The 13,056-nt window shown below is 41.0% G+C and overlaps 1 protein-coding gene across 1 annotated transcript in view; it reads right to left on the bottom strand.

The window, feature by feature from the left end:
* Positions 1 to 10,378, bottom strand: part of ANK3 (ankyrin 3) — a gene marked incomplete at its 5' end in the record, with an annotated part of 287,363 nt that extends 276,985 nt beyond the window's left edge. The window contains one exon of the mRNA XM_079711182.1: positions 10,265 to 10,378. Within this exon, the coding sequence (XP_079567308.1) occupies positions 10,265 to 10,378 (114 nt within the window). The remainder of the gene's footprint in view (positions 1 to 10,264) is intronic.
* Positions 10,379 to 13,056: the final 2,678 nt, after the last annotated feature.

Here is a 13,056-nt window from a genome sequence, read left to right as displayed (position 1 = left end):
GAGGCCCTGAGCGGGTTATTTAAAACCAGCTTCTTCCACAGTTTTCTTATTAAAAAATGATAAGCATGAGATGGAAGGCATCAGCAAACACGTGGGAATATACTCATTTCAAAACCCAAGAAATTAGCCAACACAAAATGATTTCACCACTTACCTTGCAAAGTACCAACATTTGGGAATTAATTATATTTACATTACTTTATTGTACCATTAGCATGATTATGACTTTGTTAAGGTAGGATGCATTTCAAGTAAATGTGTGAAGTGAAAGTGGCTTGAAGTTATGTAAATTGATTTATCACATTCAATATTACCACCCTCCCATGCTCCATGCCCATTTTGTATTTTTCTTTTGGTGGGGGAAGAGATAAATCACAAGAAGCATCCTATTAGGAATTTTCTAGGGGGCAGAAACCCCAGCAAGGCATTCCATAGTCCAGGAAAGATGGATTTCAGTATTCCGGGAAAATTGTGATCAGGCTGATCTGGGTTTGAACTCGAGCTTTACACTTGCTAATTGTGCAAGCCTGGGCTTGCTGAAACTTTCAGAGTGTAACTCCCCTAATACAGAGAATGAGGATAGTACCACCCATGCATGAGGATTCAACACGATACTCAAAGCACTTGATAGACTGCCCGGCCCACGGTAGTTCCTCAATGAATTATAGCTCGAAAAATGAAAGGGTAAATTATATTCCATATACTTTTGCTGTTGAGTATCTCACTATACAGTCCTCTTCAAAAAGTGAAAAAATCACATAGAGTCTTTAATAAAAATGTCTTAGGAGAGAAGTCCAGGTTTCAGGTTCGGTTTTTCTATTTGGTTTAGGGTGAAGGAGAGAGTTTTAACACACAGGTAATTCTAAGTGGCAGATACTGAACTGGGCCAATCTGGTCCAAGGCAGGGTAACGTGCGGTGTCTGACTGAAAATGGTAGAGGACCTTCCCGGTGGCAGTGTGAGAAAGCAGGGAGAAGAGAATGTGCTGGTAAAGGAAGACAGTCCACAGGCCACTTTGGGTTCTGAAACCAGGTATAAAAGGTGATGACCTTATACTGGCCAGATTATCCACTCTTCCTTTGGTCCCCAACTATCCTGCAACTCTCTTTAATGGCCATGCTCCCTAGAAGGGGTGATAATTTACTTGGTAATGAAATACAGTATACGTATCTTATAGACATATTGTACAGGTAACATTTTGTTTCTTCTCATTAATTATAATGTATAAACTCTCCAGTGAAGATTGTTTCATTCAGCCCAATTAAGTACTTTCCCTCTATAAATATTTCAACCTTCATGCCCAAATCTGCAAAATAAAGTTCATTCGCTAAAAGAATTATCTGATACCTCTATGTGTACATGTGGTTCTTAAGCTTTCTTTAATATCTACCTAGGCTATCATTTAACTACTGAGAGAAGCTAATTAATAATAGTGTTAATGAATGGAAAATGTATTTAACATATGAGTCTTTGGGAGGATTTCTCAAAATGACAGATGTCAACTCCCTGAGGGCTACAGAAAAGTTTGCAGAGCTGAACTGCAGGACTCAAATGACTGTTTGAGGATACAAGTCTATGAGTAAAATTTCACTCATCAAATAATTTGAGTACTTCCTGGGTGTAAAGCTTCTTCAAAACATTCCCCTTTTTTTTTTTTCTCAGTTCCTCTGCCTCCTTCTTGGCTACAGTCACTTGACTACATTTGAGAGCCCACACTATAAGGGAAGCTAGGAGACCTTGTAAGGGCTCCCTTTATGCCAGGAACTTGGCAAAACGCCTTTACGGTATTTCTACTCTTAATGATATGTATGCAAGTAAAGGATTAATAGCCCCATTTGACCATGGTGGAAACTGAAGCCCAAAGAAATTTAGTTTAAGGCCACACAGCTAATCAGAAGTGGCTGCCATATGAACTCACATCTAGCCCCAAAGCGCATTCTTTCCAGAACCATGAATTGTAGTACTTAGCCCTCTCCCCACATCTTTCTCCTTATTGCTTGCCTACTTTGTTTTTAATCCTCTGCTAAACAAAACTGACCATTTACTTCTTCCACTGTCTAGAGTTCTTACAAAATTATCTTTCATTAGGATAAAATAATGCTGTTTATATTAACATCACAAGGGTCTTGGGCATCTACATGTAAATTATAAATGTTTCCATGTCACTGACTTCCAGTCACTAGAAAATCTTGGGCTTCTTTCTATCCAACCCTCGCTAGCCAACTCCTCTCTCCCAGTTCTTTTCCACGCAGTCCGCACATCCTTCTCATATGGTGATGGTGCTAGTTGCCTTTTGTTCTGCCTAAAGGCAAGCCCCAGAGCTGGCAGATATGAACATTAGTCTCTACCCATCCTCATGGGCTTCATCTAAATTCAAACAGAACTGGTGATATGATCCTCATTAGTGGAAGGCCACCTAAGACTGAGAAATAATTCACTGGAACCAACTAAATCTAAATTGAAATCTACACATTTTATAGGCAGCTCCTATATGTGGCAATGATGGACTTTTCTAGTTCATGACACCACTTTGGGTCCAGGAAAGCATAATCTTGAGTGAATGGGATAAGCGCCAGAAAAATGTGATTTATATGTAAAAGATTCAAGCTTGATTTCCATTGCTTTGCTTTCAACTCTTCTGCTTTTCATTTGTACAAACTAGAAACAACGATTTGGGTAAAATTAGAGCAGACTGCGTTTCCAAATGTTACTTTTCTATAGAAATATCTCTAGAATAAAGTTTGGATTATGTAACTGACAGTGTAACACTGTATTTAGACATTTCAATATTTAACCTATATATTAGTCAATAGGTATAAGCTAATGATTCTTTTTTTTTTCAGTGACTGAACTTCCCTTAAAAATTCTTTTAAATGTAGAATTACACTAACTTAAGTGTAATGGTTTACACAATATTTAGACTTTGCAGTTAAATTTAAATGATTAATTTATAAAAATCCCAATTACTAAATAACTTTTAACATTTCAAAGGTGATAACTCTTCTCTTGACATAAGAATTCACCATAGATGTCTATTAATAAGAAACTCCCTTAAAAAAATCTCTTCTGTAGAGGTTCTGATGGCCCAAGCAAGGGACTTACAACCACAGAGACCTTGGTCTTAAGCCCAGCAGCTATTTCTGTAACTGAGGCAAGTTACATAACAAACTTAAGCTTAGGCTAATACCTCTGTACATGTGGTTAACATTATGGAATAGTGTTGACATAAGTTCAAATAAGATGAGGAATGCAAAAGGCACTCAGCACATTGGAGGCCCACTAAAAAATACTCATTTTCTAATTCAGTCCTTCACCCCGACCTGTGTAGAGTAATACAAGCAGAATCCCAAAGACAGCAAGTAGATGGACCTACAGCTTCCATCCTTTATCTTACCAGTTCCCCGTGCAGGGACAGGCACAATGGAGGTGCACAGTACATTTGTATTAAATGAACAGATGCAGGTAAAATGTGATATGATTAATGCAAACTTTTCTTATAACTGTAAAGAACTAAAACACTGCCAAATCCTCATTTTTCTCAAGCACACCTATGAAAAGGTAACACTTTTCCATATTGAAATTCAATAAAACACACATACACACACCATAATATACCATCATGCCAAAGGAAAATTAAAAGACAGAAAAGACCAAGGGCCTGGAGAGTGAGGAAGAAACAGTTCAATTGCTGCAGTATGTTGGCGACAAAACTAACAAAAAGAACTTTAAAATAACATATTTGGACATTAATAAATGTAGAATTTATCCCTAACATGATCCTGTACTGGTTATAAAGGTAATTGATCAAGAGCAAGCCAGTGTTTTAAGTTTTTGGCTTTATTGGGGAGAAGTATTATATACATTCATTTTGTAGTACTAGGTTATAAGCAATAATTTTGAAGCCATAATTAATCACATTATGATACACTGCTATAAAATCATTCCTGATCTATGTTCAGTATAAGGGTATGAGTTATTTTGGCTCTAATCTAATGCATTAAGTTTTTTTTTTTTTTAAACGAACAGATGACTTTACTGAGGAAAAAAAATGTACCATCATGGTAACAGAGTACAGAGAACCAATCGGCTGACAAGTCTTACTGAACTGCCTCCCGACGCCTAAATCTCTGGCACACCAAAGGACCAAGGTTTACAGCCTTTCCTATGAGTGAGCTAAGCCTTCTTCCATCCATCCTTTTCCAAATGGGGAAGAGTGGAGACAGGGCAGCAGCCCGATGTGCTCCTATAGGGAGCTTACCTGCCCCGCCTCAGTGAGTTGACTTGTTGGCACAATCCTTCTTGAAGCCTCAGGTTGGAAACAGTCCATTCATTCTTCTGTTTATGTGTCCGTCCACTATGAACAGACACAACTACCACTCTATGACTCTTACTTTGTGCCAAGCGCTGTTCCAATACTAATTCACTGACATCTTATTACAACCCTGTGGTTAAGTACACAGTATTATTGTTTTCATTTTGCAGGTGAAGAGACTAAGGCATCGAAAGGTTAAATAAAGCCCCCAAGAACACAGCAGCTAAGTGATAGCACCAGCACTTGAACTCGGTCTGACCCTACAGTCCATGTTCCAAAGCATGATACTGCCTCTCATCCACCCATCCGTCCTGCCAGCCACCCAGCCACCTTTCTCCCTCTCTCCCTTCCCTTCCCCCACCCTCTCACTGAACCACCTACTCTGCAGGCCTCAGTTTGGTAGTAGGTGAGTATGACACCACCTCTGCCCTCAAGGAGCTCATAGTTTCCTGGGTAGGACACATACGTAAACACATAATTACAGTGCAGAGTGTCAAGTATGTTGAAAGAGAAACCGGGCTCCCTAGATGTCTGGAGTCTATGGACTCGGCAAAGCAGGAAACAGACTAGGTTCCCTTTGTCCCAAAAAGGTCCATACAATCCTCTTCCCCAAAGTCCAGGTGCTGCAGTAAATGCCTCACCCTGCCTGGCATCTCACATCATGGGTACCCCAGGTACCTAGGTAACCAGGCACGGGAGAGCCTGTAGAACGTCAGCAAGCACCAAGCTTCTGTGGCAAGAGATCACACTCAGTAGTTCAGGTCTCCCGAAATCTGTTCTCAAATCCTTCAGTTGCTTTAACTCTTAAAGAGACAGAGAGAGTTTCATCACAATAAACCCAGACCGACAGATTCCAAAGTCCTATGACCCAAGTTTAAGTCTAGGCCCTCCAGTTACTAGCCATATAACCTCAGGCAAGTTATTTAGTCTCTTTAAGCGTGGTTTGAGCTATGAAAAATGGGGATGAAAATAATACCTGCCTCATAGAAAAGTTGTGAGAAAAAAATAGGATAGTCCATGGGACTCACTCTGCACACTGCCTGGTATACAGCAAGCACCTAAGACACTGTTATGTTATTACAGCAACATGTCTTTGAGGATTTGATATCCTGGTGGTGTTAATTTTTCACTTTATTTTTCAAAATTAAAAAAAAGAAATTCCTAAGGTAAAACATTAAAATCTATTTCAGAGGGTAAGAAAAAGAGACTCACTATGATACTGGGTTACTTAGAGATATAAAGCCTGTTATTCAAGGTTCCAGATGTTTAGAAAATAGCTTATCTTTTAGAAGATTCTCTGACTCAAGCCCACTTTGATGTGTAGCTGTGAAATATTAACTACATACACTGTATAGTGTAGTAGTTAAGAACACAAGCTAGACAGTTAGGCTACCCAAATTGCAATCTCAGCTCTATCACGAATTAGTGTGGAGACTTTGAGGGAACAGCTTAAAGGCTCATGCCTAAGTTTTCTCATCTGTAAAATGGGGATAATAGAAATACTTTCTTTGCAGAGTTGTTGTGAAGATTAAATGTGCCTCCACCTAAAAAAGCAATTTAACACCCTACCTGGTGCATTTTTTAAGAGGTCAAGAAATGTCCTGGGAGGAAAGAAATGAATCTGGGAAATTTAATTCTTCATCTTCCGCTTCAAGCCAGAAACTTGGCAGTTACCCTAGAATCCGATCTCTCCCTCTCACATCCTACACACAATCCACTGCCAAGTTCTACTGAGTCTTCCTCTAAATATCTCTCGTATGCAACACCCACTTCTCCATTGGCATCGTCTCTGCCCTGGTTCAGACCCTCAGCATCTCTCATGCCTGCATCACCATCGGTGCTTCCTGACGGCTTTCCCAGCTGCTGTCTACAACACTGATGCTTGAGGGATGGTTCTAAACTCAGAAAATTCTTCGGTCTCCTCTCCCTACCATCACCACCAAAGGTGATTTAAGTCCCTCTCTCCTTTGAGCAGGTTAATTTCCAATCCCGTAAGATGGCATACAAAGACTTTCGTGACCTGGCCCCTGACTACTTTTCCAGCCATTTTTCCCGCCATATACTCATATCCCCCTTTCTCCAAAATACCATTTGTTTCTCACACACCTGAATGTTCTCTCATACTTGAACAACTGTGGGCCTGGGATTCCTGTCCTTCTGCTTGTCTATCTCACTCACTCCTCCTCCAAGGTCCAGCTATGCTGAGAACCTTCTGTGAGCCCATTCAAGTTGAACTGGGGGTCTTGCTGTGGCTCCTTATTTGTAGGGTATTTAATGGTGCTCTTCTCTTCCTCCCCCCTCTGCAGGGAGCTACCATACTGTGGCCACTCTGCCTTGTTTAGCTTTGTCTCCAGTGGGGAATGCAGTGCCTGATGCCAGAAATCACTCAATAAATATTTACTGAATGAATGCACGAATGCAAAAATGAAGCAGTGAATAGTCACTCCTGCTTTGCCACTGAATAGCTGTATGAGTTTGACACCAATAATCAGAAAGGATATTAATCATAGAATTGCCACTTTATCCTAGTATATTCCTGTGTCAGTCATATATAGAGAGAAGGGAATTCGATAAATGTTTCTTTTTTTTAGTATAAATTTTCATGGTCACCTCAAAGTTGTTGCTTTTTTTTTTTTTTTTTTTTTTTTTTGGACAGGACGTATTAAGTACATACAAGCATACATAAAAAATATTGAATAAATAAAGGTCAATTCTCCTAAAACTCCTCCATATTGAAATGTATTTTATATCTTATGTGGAGAGAGGGCAAACCATGTAGGTAATAGGGCACCAGAAGCCAACAGCAACAAGGAAAGTATGGGGCTGAAGAGCGTTTGTGATTCTAACCCTTGTGGGTTCATGGTGGCTTGGACCCTCTACTGACCACCACCTGTGCACCAGGGACCTGCTGGGTGCAGGAGATACAGAGTTCCTCCCTTCAAGTTGCTTAGTGAGGGCATGGATCCAATACGGACCCGCCCAAAGGTGCTGTCTACCTTTGTCATGCCTCCCACTTGCTGCCAAACTAAGCCCATCAGGAGAGAAGGAGAATGAAGGGGAAAATGTATCAGGGAAGGGAAATGGGAAGTGTGGGTAAGGAACTTTTACACTAGATACTCATTGAAACTTTTTTTTTTTTTGCTTAAAGTCAGAAAACTTGACGATAAAATGATTAAGGGTTCATCTATCTAGATGAATTTCCTTTTAACAAACAGGAAGGTTTTCTTTTTCTTGACACGGAAGTTGCGATGCCAAGAAGAAAATATATCATTATTAAAATTCAACTAACTATAAATTCCTAGAAGTTTCCTACTTTTTGACAGCTAATCACTTATTCATGGTTGTCAATATTCAAAATATCCAAATGTGCAACTCACTGGGTTTAAAAAAACTGATGAAACCTGAATCCGATGTTCATTTGACACATGTATTATGATTTGATTATAATGCTTAGTAACGTCCCATACTGTATGATTCTGTGTCATAGAGATATAATCAAGAAAGGTTCATCTTCGGCTTGCTCAAACCTGAATTGCAGGGGTACCATGAGTCAAATTCCTTATTTTATAAACTAGATACTCTTTAAGTGTTTCTTTTGTGTTTGGTGATTTTATGAGAGTGCTCACTCTTCCTTTATGTAATTAAAAGATCCTAGAGGATATTTCTGCATATGAGCAAGAGCAGTGATTCCCATAGCAACCCACAACATATTTAAAAGCAGCTTTTCCAATTGACATGGGGCTGACAACATGGAACAAAGTAGCCCAGAAGCCTGAATTAGGATTTTGGGAAAAGGTAGGAAAAAGAAACTCAAAGTTGAAACAATTCACTCTGGAGAGAGTAAGTGCTACATATGCTATGTCACGGAAGGAGATCTAGATTGTGTCTTCAAAGTTGTTTAATCTTAACTTTGCAAATTAGAAGTAGTCCATGCGATCATTTGACTATGACTATTAAATCTTCTGTAACACAGGTACCTTTGATAGGGAATATACACACTATATGGTGTTATGAATTAACAAGCACATCAGCAATGAAAGTGTTATCCACCAGCCCCTTTCTAGATCTCCTCTGTGAGTGCCCTGAGAACAAAACATTTAAATCTGCCTGCACATTGACAATAGCGATATTGATATTTCTCCATGTTCCCTTCTGGTTGCTAAGAGATTTACATTGGACAGACTCTGTTGTACTCATAACAAAGCATTTTGGTCCACAAAGCATTTGCTTCAGCTCAGTGACCCCAGAAACTCCCTTTGCCTCACCCTTTCCCTCGTTTGCTTCCAAGTCAAATAGGGGACGAGGCACAAGCAACGGACCTGTCATTGCTCCCACAGGAAACTGCTATCCATAAGCCTGGCTTGACTCTTAAGTACAGTATTGACATTAATGATGAAACTGTATCTTTATACAGATTTATGTTCCTGTCCTCGTGTTTCTCAGAAGCTAGCTTACCATGGAGTTGGGGTGGGGGGGAGATGTGCAGAGAGGGGTCAAAACTACAGTGACCAACCCACAGACAAACCTAACTTCAGTAAAATTAGACCAGAACCTAGCAAACCATGGCAATCTCACAACAGCTCTGCTGTGCGAGGCTTTGAAATACACTTGCGGAGAATTTCCTAACTTAAGCTTGTACTTCCATGAAAATACCTTCAAGAAGTTTATTTACAAGAATCCTGAAGCAGGAACCATCTATATTTAACCTCTTGCAGCAGAACCACTGCAGCCCTCCAAACTCAGTCTCAGAAAGTCTGTCAGGTAACAAAAGGCAGAGAGGCTTCTTCTCTAGATCCTCACTTGGAAGAAAATGGCAAAGGCACTGAAAATATTCATGCTCACTCCTGAAAAAAGGTGCATGTGGTGGATGAAATCTGCATGTCATTTGCAAAGCACAGGCATCACTGCTCAAAGCAAATTAAGATGATCTTTCCTTCCTTTGGGACCTCTCACAAAGAGACATAAAAATGCTTTATGACCTATTCAGATCACAGAGTTTTAGTCAATTTTTATTAATTGTCAAGGAAGAAGAGTGCTTTGGGGCCTCACTCCCCCGGTTGCTTTCTAGGAGTCATATTTAAGGGCACAGCCACCAAACAGTAAGTACTCCCAGGCTGTAATAAAACACAACTGACCTAGAATACTCCTCCTATTTGCTCCCTTGCATTAGAACATCAGTAGAGAAGGATCCACGCCCATGCTTTGATCTAAAGCAATCAGTGTTGAAGGCTGCAAGTCCCTGCCATGTCACGGGAGTTCCTGCATTCAGGATAATCACTCTTAGCCAGCAGAGAAAGACCAACCTCTCTGGTTTTAGCTGTATTTAACAAAAGAAAGTTATTTCCAGCAGTTTATTTCCATTGCACGACCTACCTAAAAGTACCTTATAGAAACGAGAGGCAGAAGGAAAGAAGAAACAAACAAACAAACCAAAACCAACAAAGCAGGAAATGACTTTTCTGCTGTATCTTTAAGGTCACAGATCTGCCTGAGAAATGCACACATGTGACACAGTTCTAGCACAAAAGCTCCTTTTCCACGAGACAGAACTGTAAGAAGTAAAAAGGCTGGTTCTCCAGCCTCTCCCTCAATCCTAAGTCACCGCAGTGCATTTCACCTTGACCAGGCTGGAAAGAAACTCCTTTTAACTCCCTTACAACTCCTTTCTGTGTCATGGAAGCATGCCCATGGCTATGTAAAGTGCAAGCCTTCCGCATGAGCACTGCAATCATCCCCACACAGGGTAAAATCTTCCCTTGCCTTGCCCACCCTACACCAGTTGTCCACCATAGGGTTTCTATCATCTGTTCCCAATTTACACACCCAACTTACACACCCAATTTACACTCTACACAGCATGTAAAAATAGCCCCGAATGCTTCTAACGGATGCCAAGAGGAGATTAAAACAAAAAGAATCCAGGCAAGATCTAGGCGCTGGCATACATAGCTACCTTTTTCTTCCGATCCCGGGACCGTCTGCGGTGTTTCCTTTTTTTCTCAGTCTCTTCTTCAGCATTGATTTCTAAATCCCTGTTTTTCTTTAATTGTGAGGCTGCATGAGCCATAATGCATTGAAAAAGATCCTCTCAAGCACGCAGGGCTTCCTGGTAGAAGGTGATATCTTTAGGCACCTTTAATCAGGCTTCCAGCAGCATTTCAATCAGTGGAGAGAAACCTTGGACCCGAAGCAGGAAGACATTCAAAATGCCAAGATGCTGGGGAAGCTGAAGCCTTAAAAACCCCAACGGCGGTCTCCAGACTTCATCCTACACCTCCCTCTACCTGAACCTTTACACGAGAGTGCAGCCATCGTAATGCATTTAGCGTAGTGAAAAAGACAGCTGGGACAGAGGAAGCTGTATTATGGCTGTATCCCCTGCCACCAGCTGGAAGTGTCTAAGTGATTCCTCGGAAGGGGGAATGCTGCAAAGGAGGCTTCTCCGAAAGGAAAAAATCAAGAGTCACCACACATGCAGGAGCAAAAATCCAGCACTAATTCTGAAAACCTATTTTAGAATCCTTCGAAAAAAAGACAGGGCTGCAACTTATACATCACCACTAGGTCTGCACAGAGCAGAATTTAACCCATAATAGAATGGAGCAGTTCCTACTTTAGTGTAACTGCTGATGGTGACAAAATATATAAAATAAGATTTCACAGAAGACACTCGATTTTGCTATGGAGATACTGACTGCATGATGGGGAAAACAATGCATGCATTGCCCGTCTCAACAGTGTGTCCTTTATGCTGAACTATCAGTCTAAATGCATTTTATGGGGGAGGATGCACAGAAGGGCCTGTTGTCTTTTACAAACAACATGCTGATTACAACACATCATACAGCAAGCCGTGAGCATGTTGGTGTATGGAACAGATGCCTGATTCAGAGGAGTCCCCAGGACTCTCCTCTCCTGAGGTCCGAGGGTCAGAGAATGGGAAATCTGTGCTGTGGTCAGGGGTTCTGAGTCGCTGAAATGTGGACTTGGCGTTCATGTCAGGGTGTGCTTCCATCACCTTACTATTTTTGCCACCTGAGTCCTCAATGACTGCAGCCTCTGAATATTCATGATGTGAAGTAAAGTAGCAGCAGTGCTCAAGGCCTGCTGGGCTATCTTCTGCTAGGATGGACACACGCACTGGAAGAAATTTACTCAGTCAGGAATAGTGCACACACACAAACACATGGTACCCACACAGCTTTAACAAGAAATGGCTGAAATGTCAGACTGGACCTTTTAGGTCTTGGTAAGAAAACCTAAATTCACCAAGAAAATGAGCAGGAAAAAAAAAAGATGATGCTTCATTGAAAAGACTTCGTGTGTGTGCTTCTAACACTCAAAGCCCTTGACTTTGGAGACTGGTGCATTTCACTTTGCAGGACTGACTGTTAAAATGTGCGGAGACCGAAGCACAAAGGGCAGAGGTGTTGTGTGAGGATTTGGTTGGGGGTCTCTGGAGCTGCTGCCCACCTGCTTCATTAGGGGCCCCAAGTGTGAATTCCTGCCAACGACTACTCACTGTATGTCTGATTTGGAGATCGAGGACTTCCTCCTTCCTCCCTTGTAGGGGGTCTTACTTTCTGCTGGGCAGTGACAGAAAATGGAAGGGAAAGGAGGACCATGGCCATGACCTTCCACTACAAGGGGACTGCATGCCCCTCTCGGGCCTCACTGCAAACCACATGAAAACCACTCTGGTCCAACATTCCCGAGGGGCTACTGAGTGCACTGACGCTCATGTGCTTGCCTTCCCACAGAAACTATCTACATGAGGGAAGAATCCTGGAAAGGTTCTCCACTGCCTACAAAACCAACATCTGACAAAAGGGGAGGGGGAGGAAGGTGGGGGACTAACTGTGACTCAGATCCGAAAGTGATAAGCTCTATTGGGATCTTCACAATAAACAACAAGTGTATTTTTTGTCAGAAGAATTTTTATTGTAATGGTAATAGGCGAGGCGGAGAAAAGAAGAAAAAGTAAAACTTTTGTATGCCTTCTCCTGATATAAATCATCCTGGACTTGTGAAGAGCATTTGTACAATTTCCTTTCTTTATTTTCAGTAAGCTGAAGTGGACAGCCAGCTTAAAAACTGGCTGATTTCCTACTGGCTCCAGGACCTTCTTTTTTTTCTTCCTTTATAGACACTAATGATACTTTAAAATATATTTATAAGCACCCTTGACCTTCTCCATCTAAGGCTGGCAAAGCTATACTTTCCCATTGATCTCTATCAGCAAAAGCATAGCTGGAAATTAGGAAAACAGGCTCAGGTATTTTTCAACTGGAATAATTCCTTGCTTTCCCAAAATGTTCAGAAGTTGAGAATCTGTCACAACTTTTATGCTACCATAATATGAATCTTTTGTTACATTGGATTTTGTGGTAAGTGACTGACCCATCAAAAATAAATTCTAAGACATAGCTTGTTTAGATTTTCTTCCTTAAAGAAAATATGGGCTTTTGTCCACCATTTCTAAACTAGACGAACTTTAAACAGCATCACTGCCAAGGAGGGCAGCCCTGTGAGTCCTAGATTTGATGGTAATATTACTACGACCTTAGTCACCTTCTCCCTGCCCAGCACACACCCTGGCAGGTAACTCTCACACTCCTGGTGTACTTATTCTCAACACAAAGGCATTTACCCAAGATTGTCACAAATATTAGCTTTTATTCCTCCCAAACTGAATTGCCAGTTCTGTTAATAATTCTAGAAAGCAAGGCCTTACGATAGCTGAAA

Source organism: Hyperoodon ampullatus (assembly GCF_949752795.1).
Source record: "Hyperoodon ampullatus genome assembly, chromosome: 1".
In the NCBI taxonomy this organism is placed as follows: domain Eukaryota; kingdom Metazoa; phylum Chordata; class Mammalia; order Artiodactyla; family Ziphiidae; genus Hyperoodon; species Hyperoodon ampullatus.
Note: the sequence above shows the minus strand (reverse complement) of the source record. Positions and strands in the feature narration are given on the sequence as shown.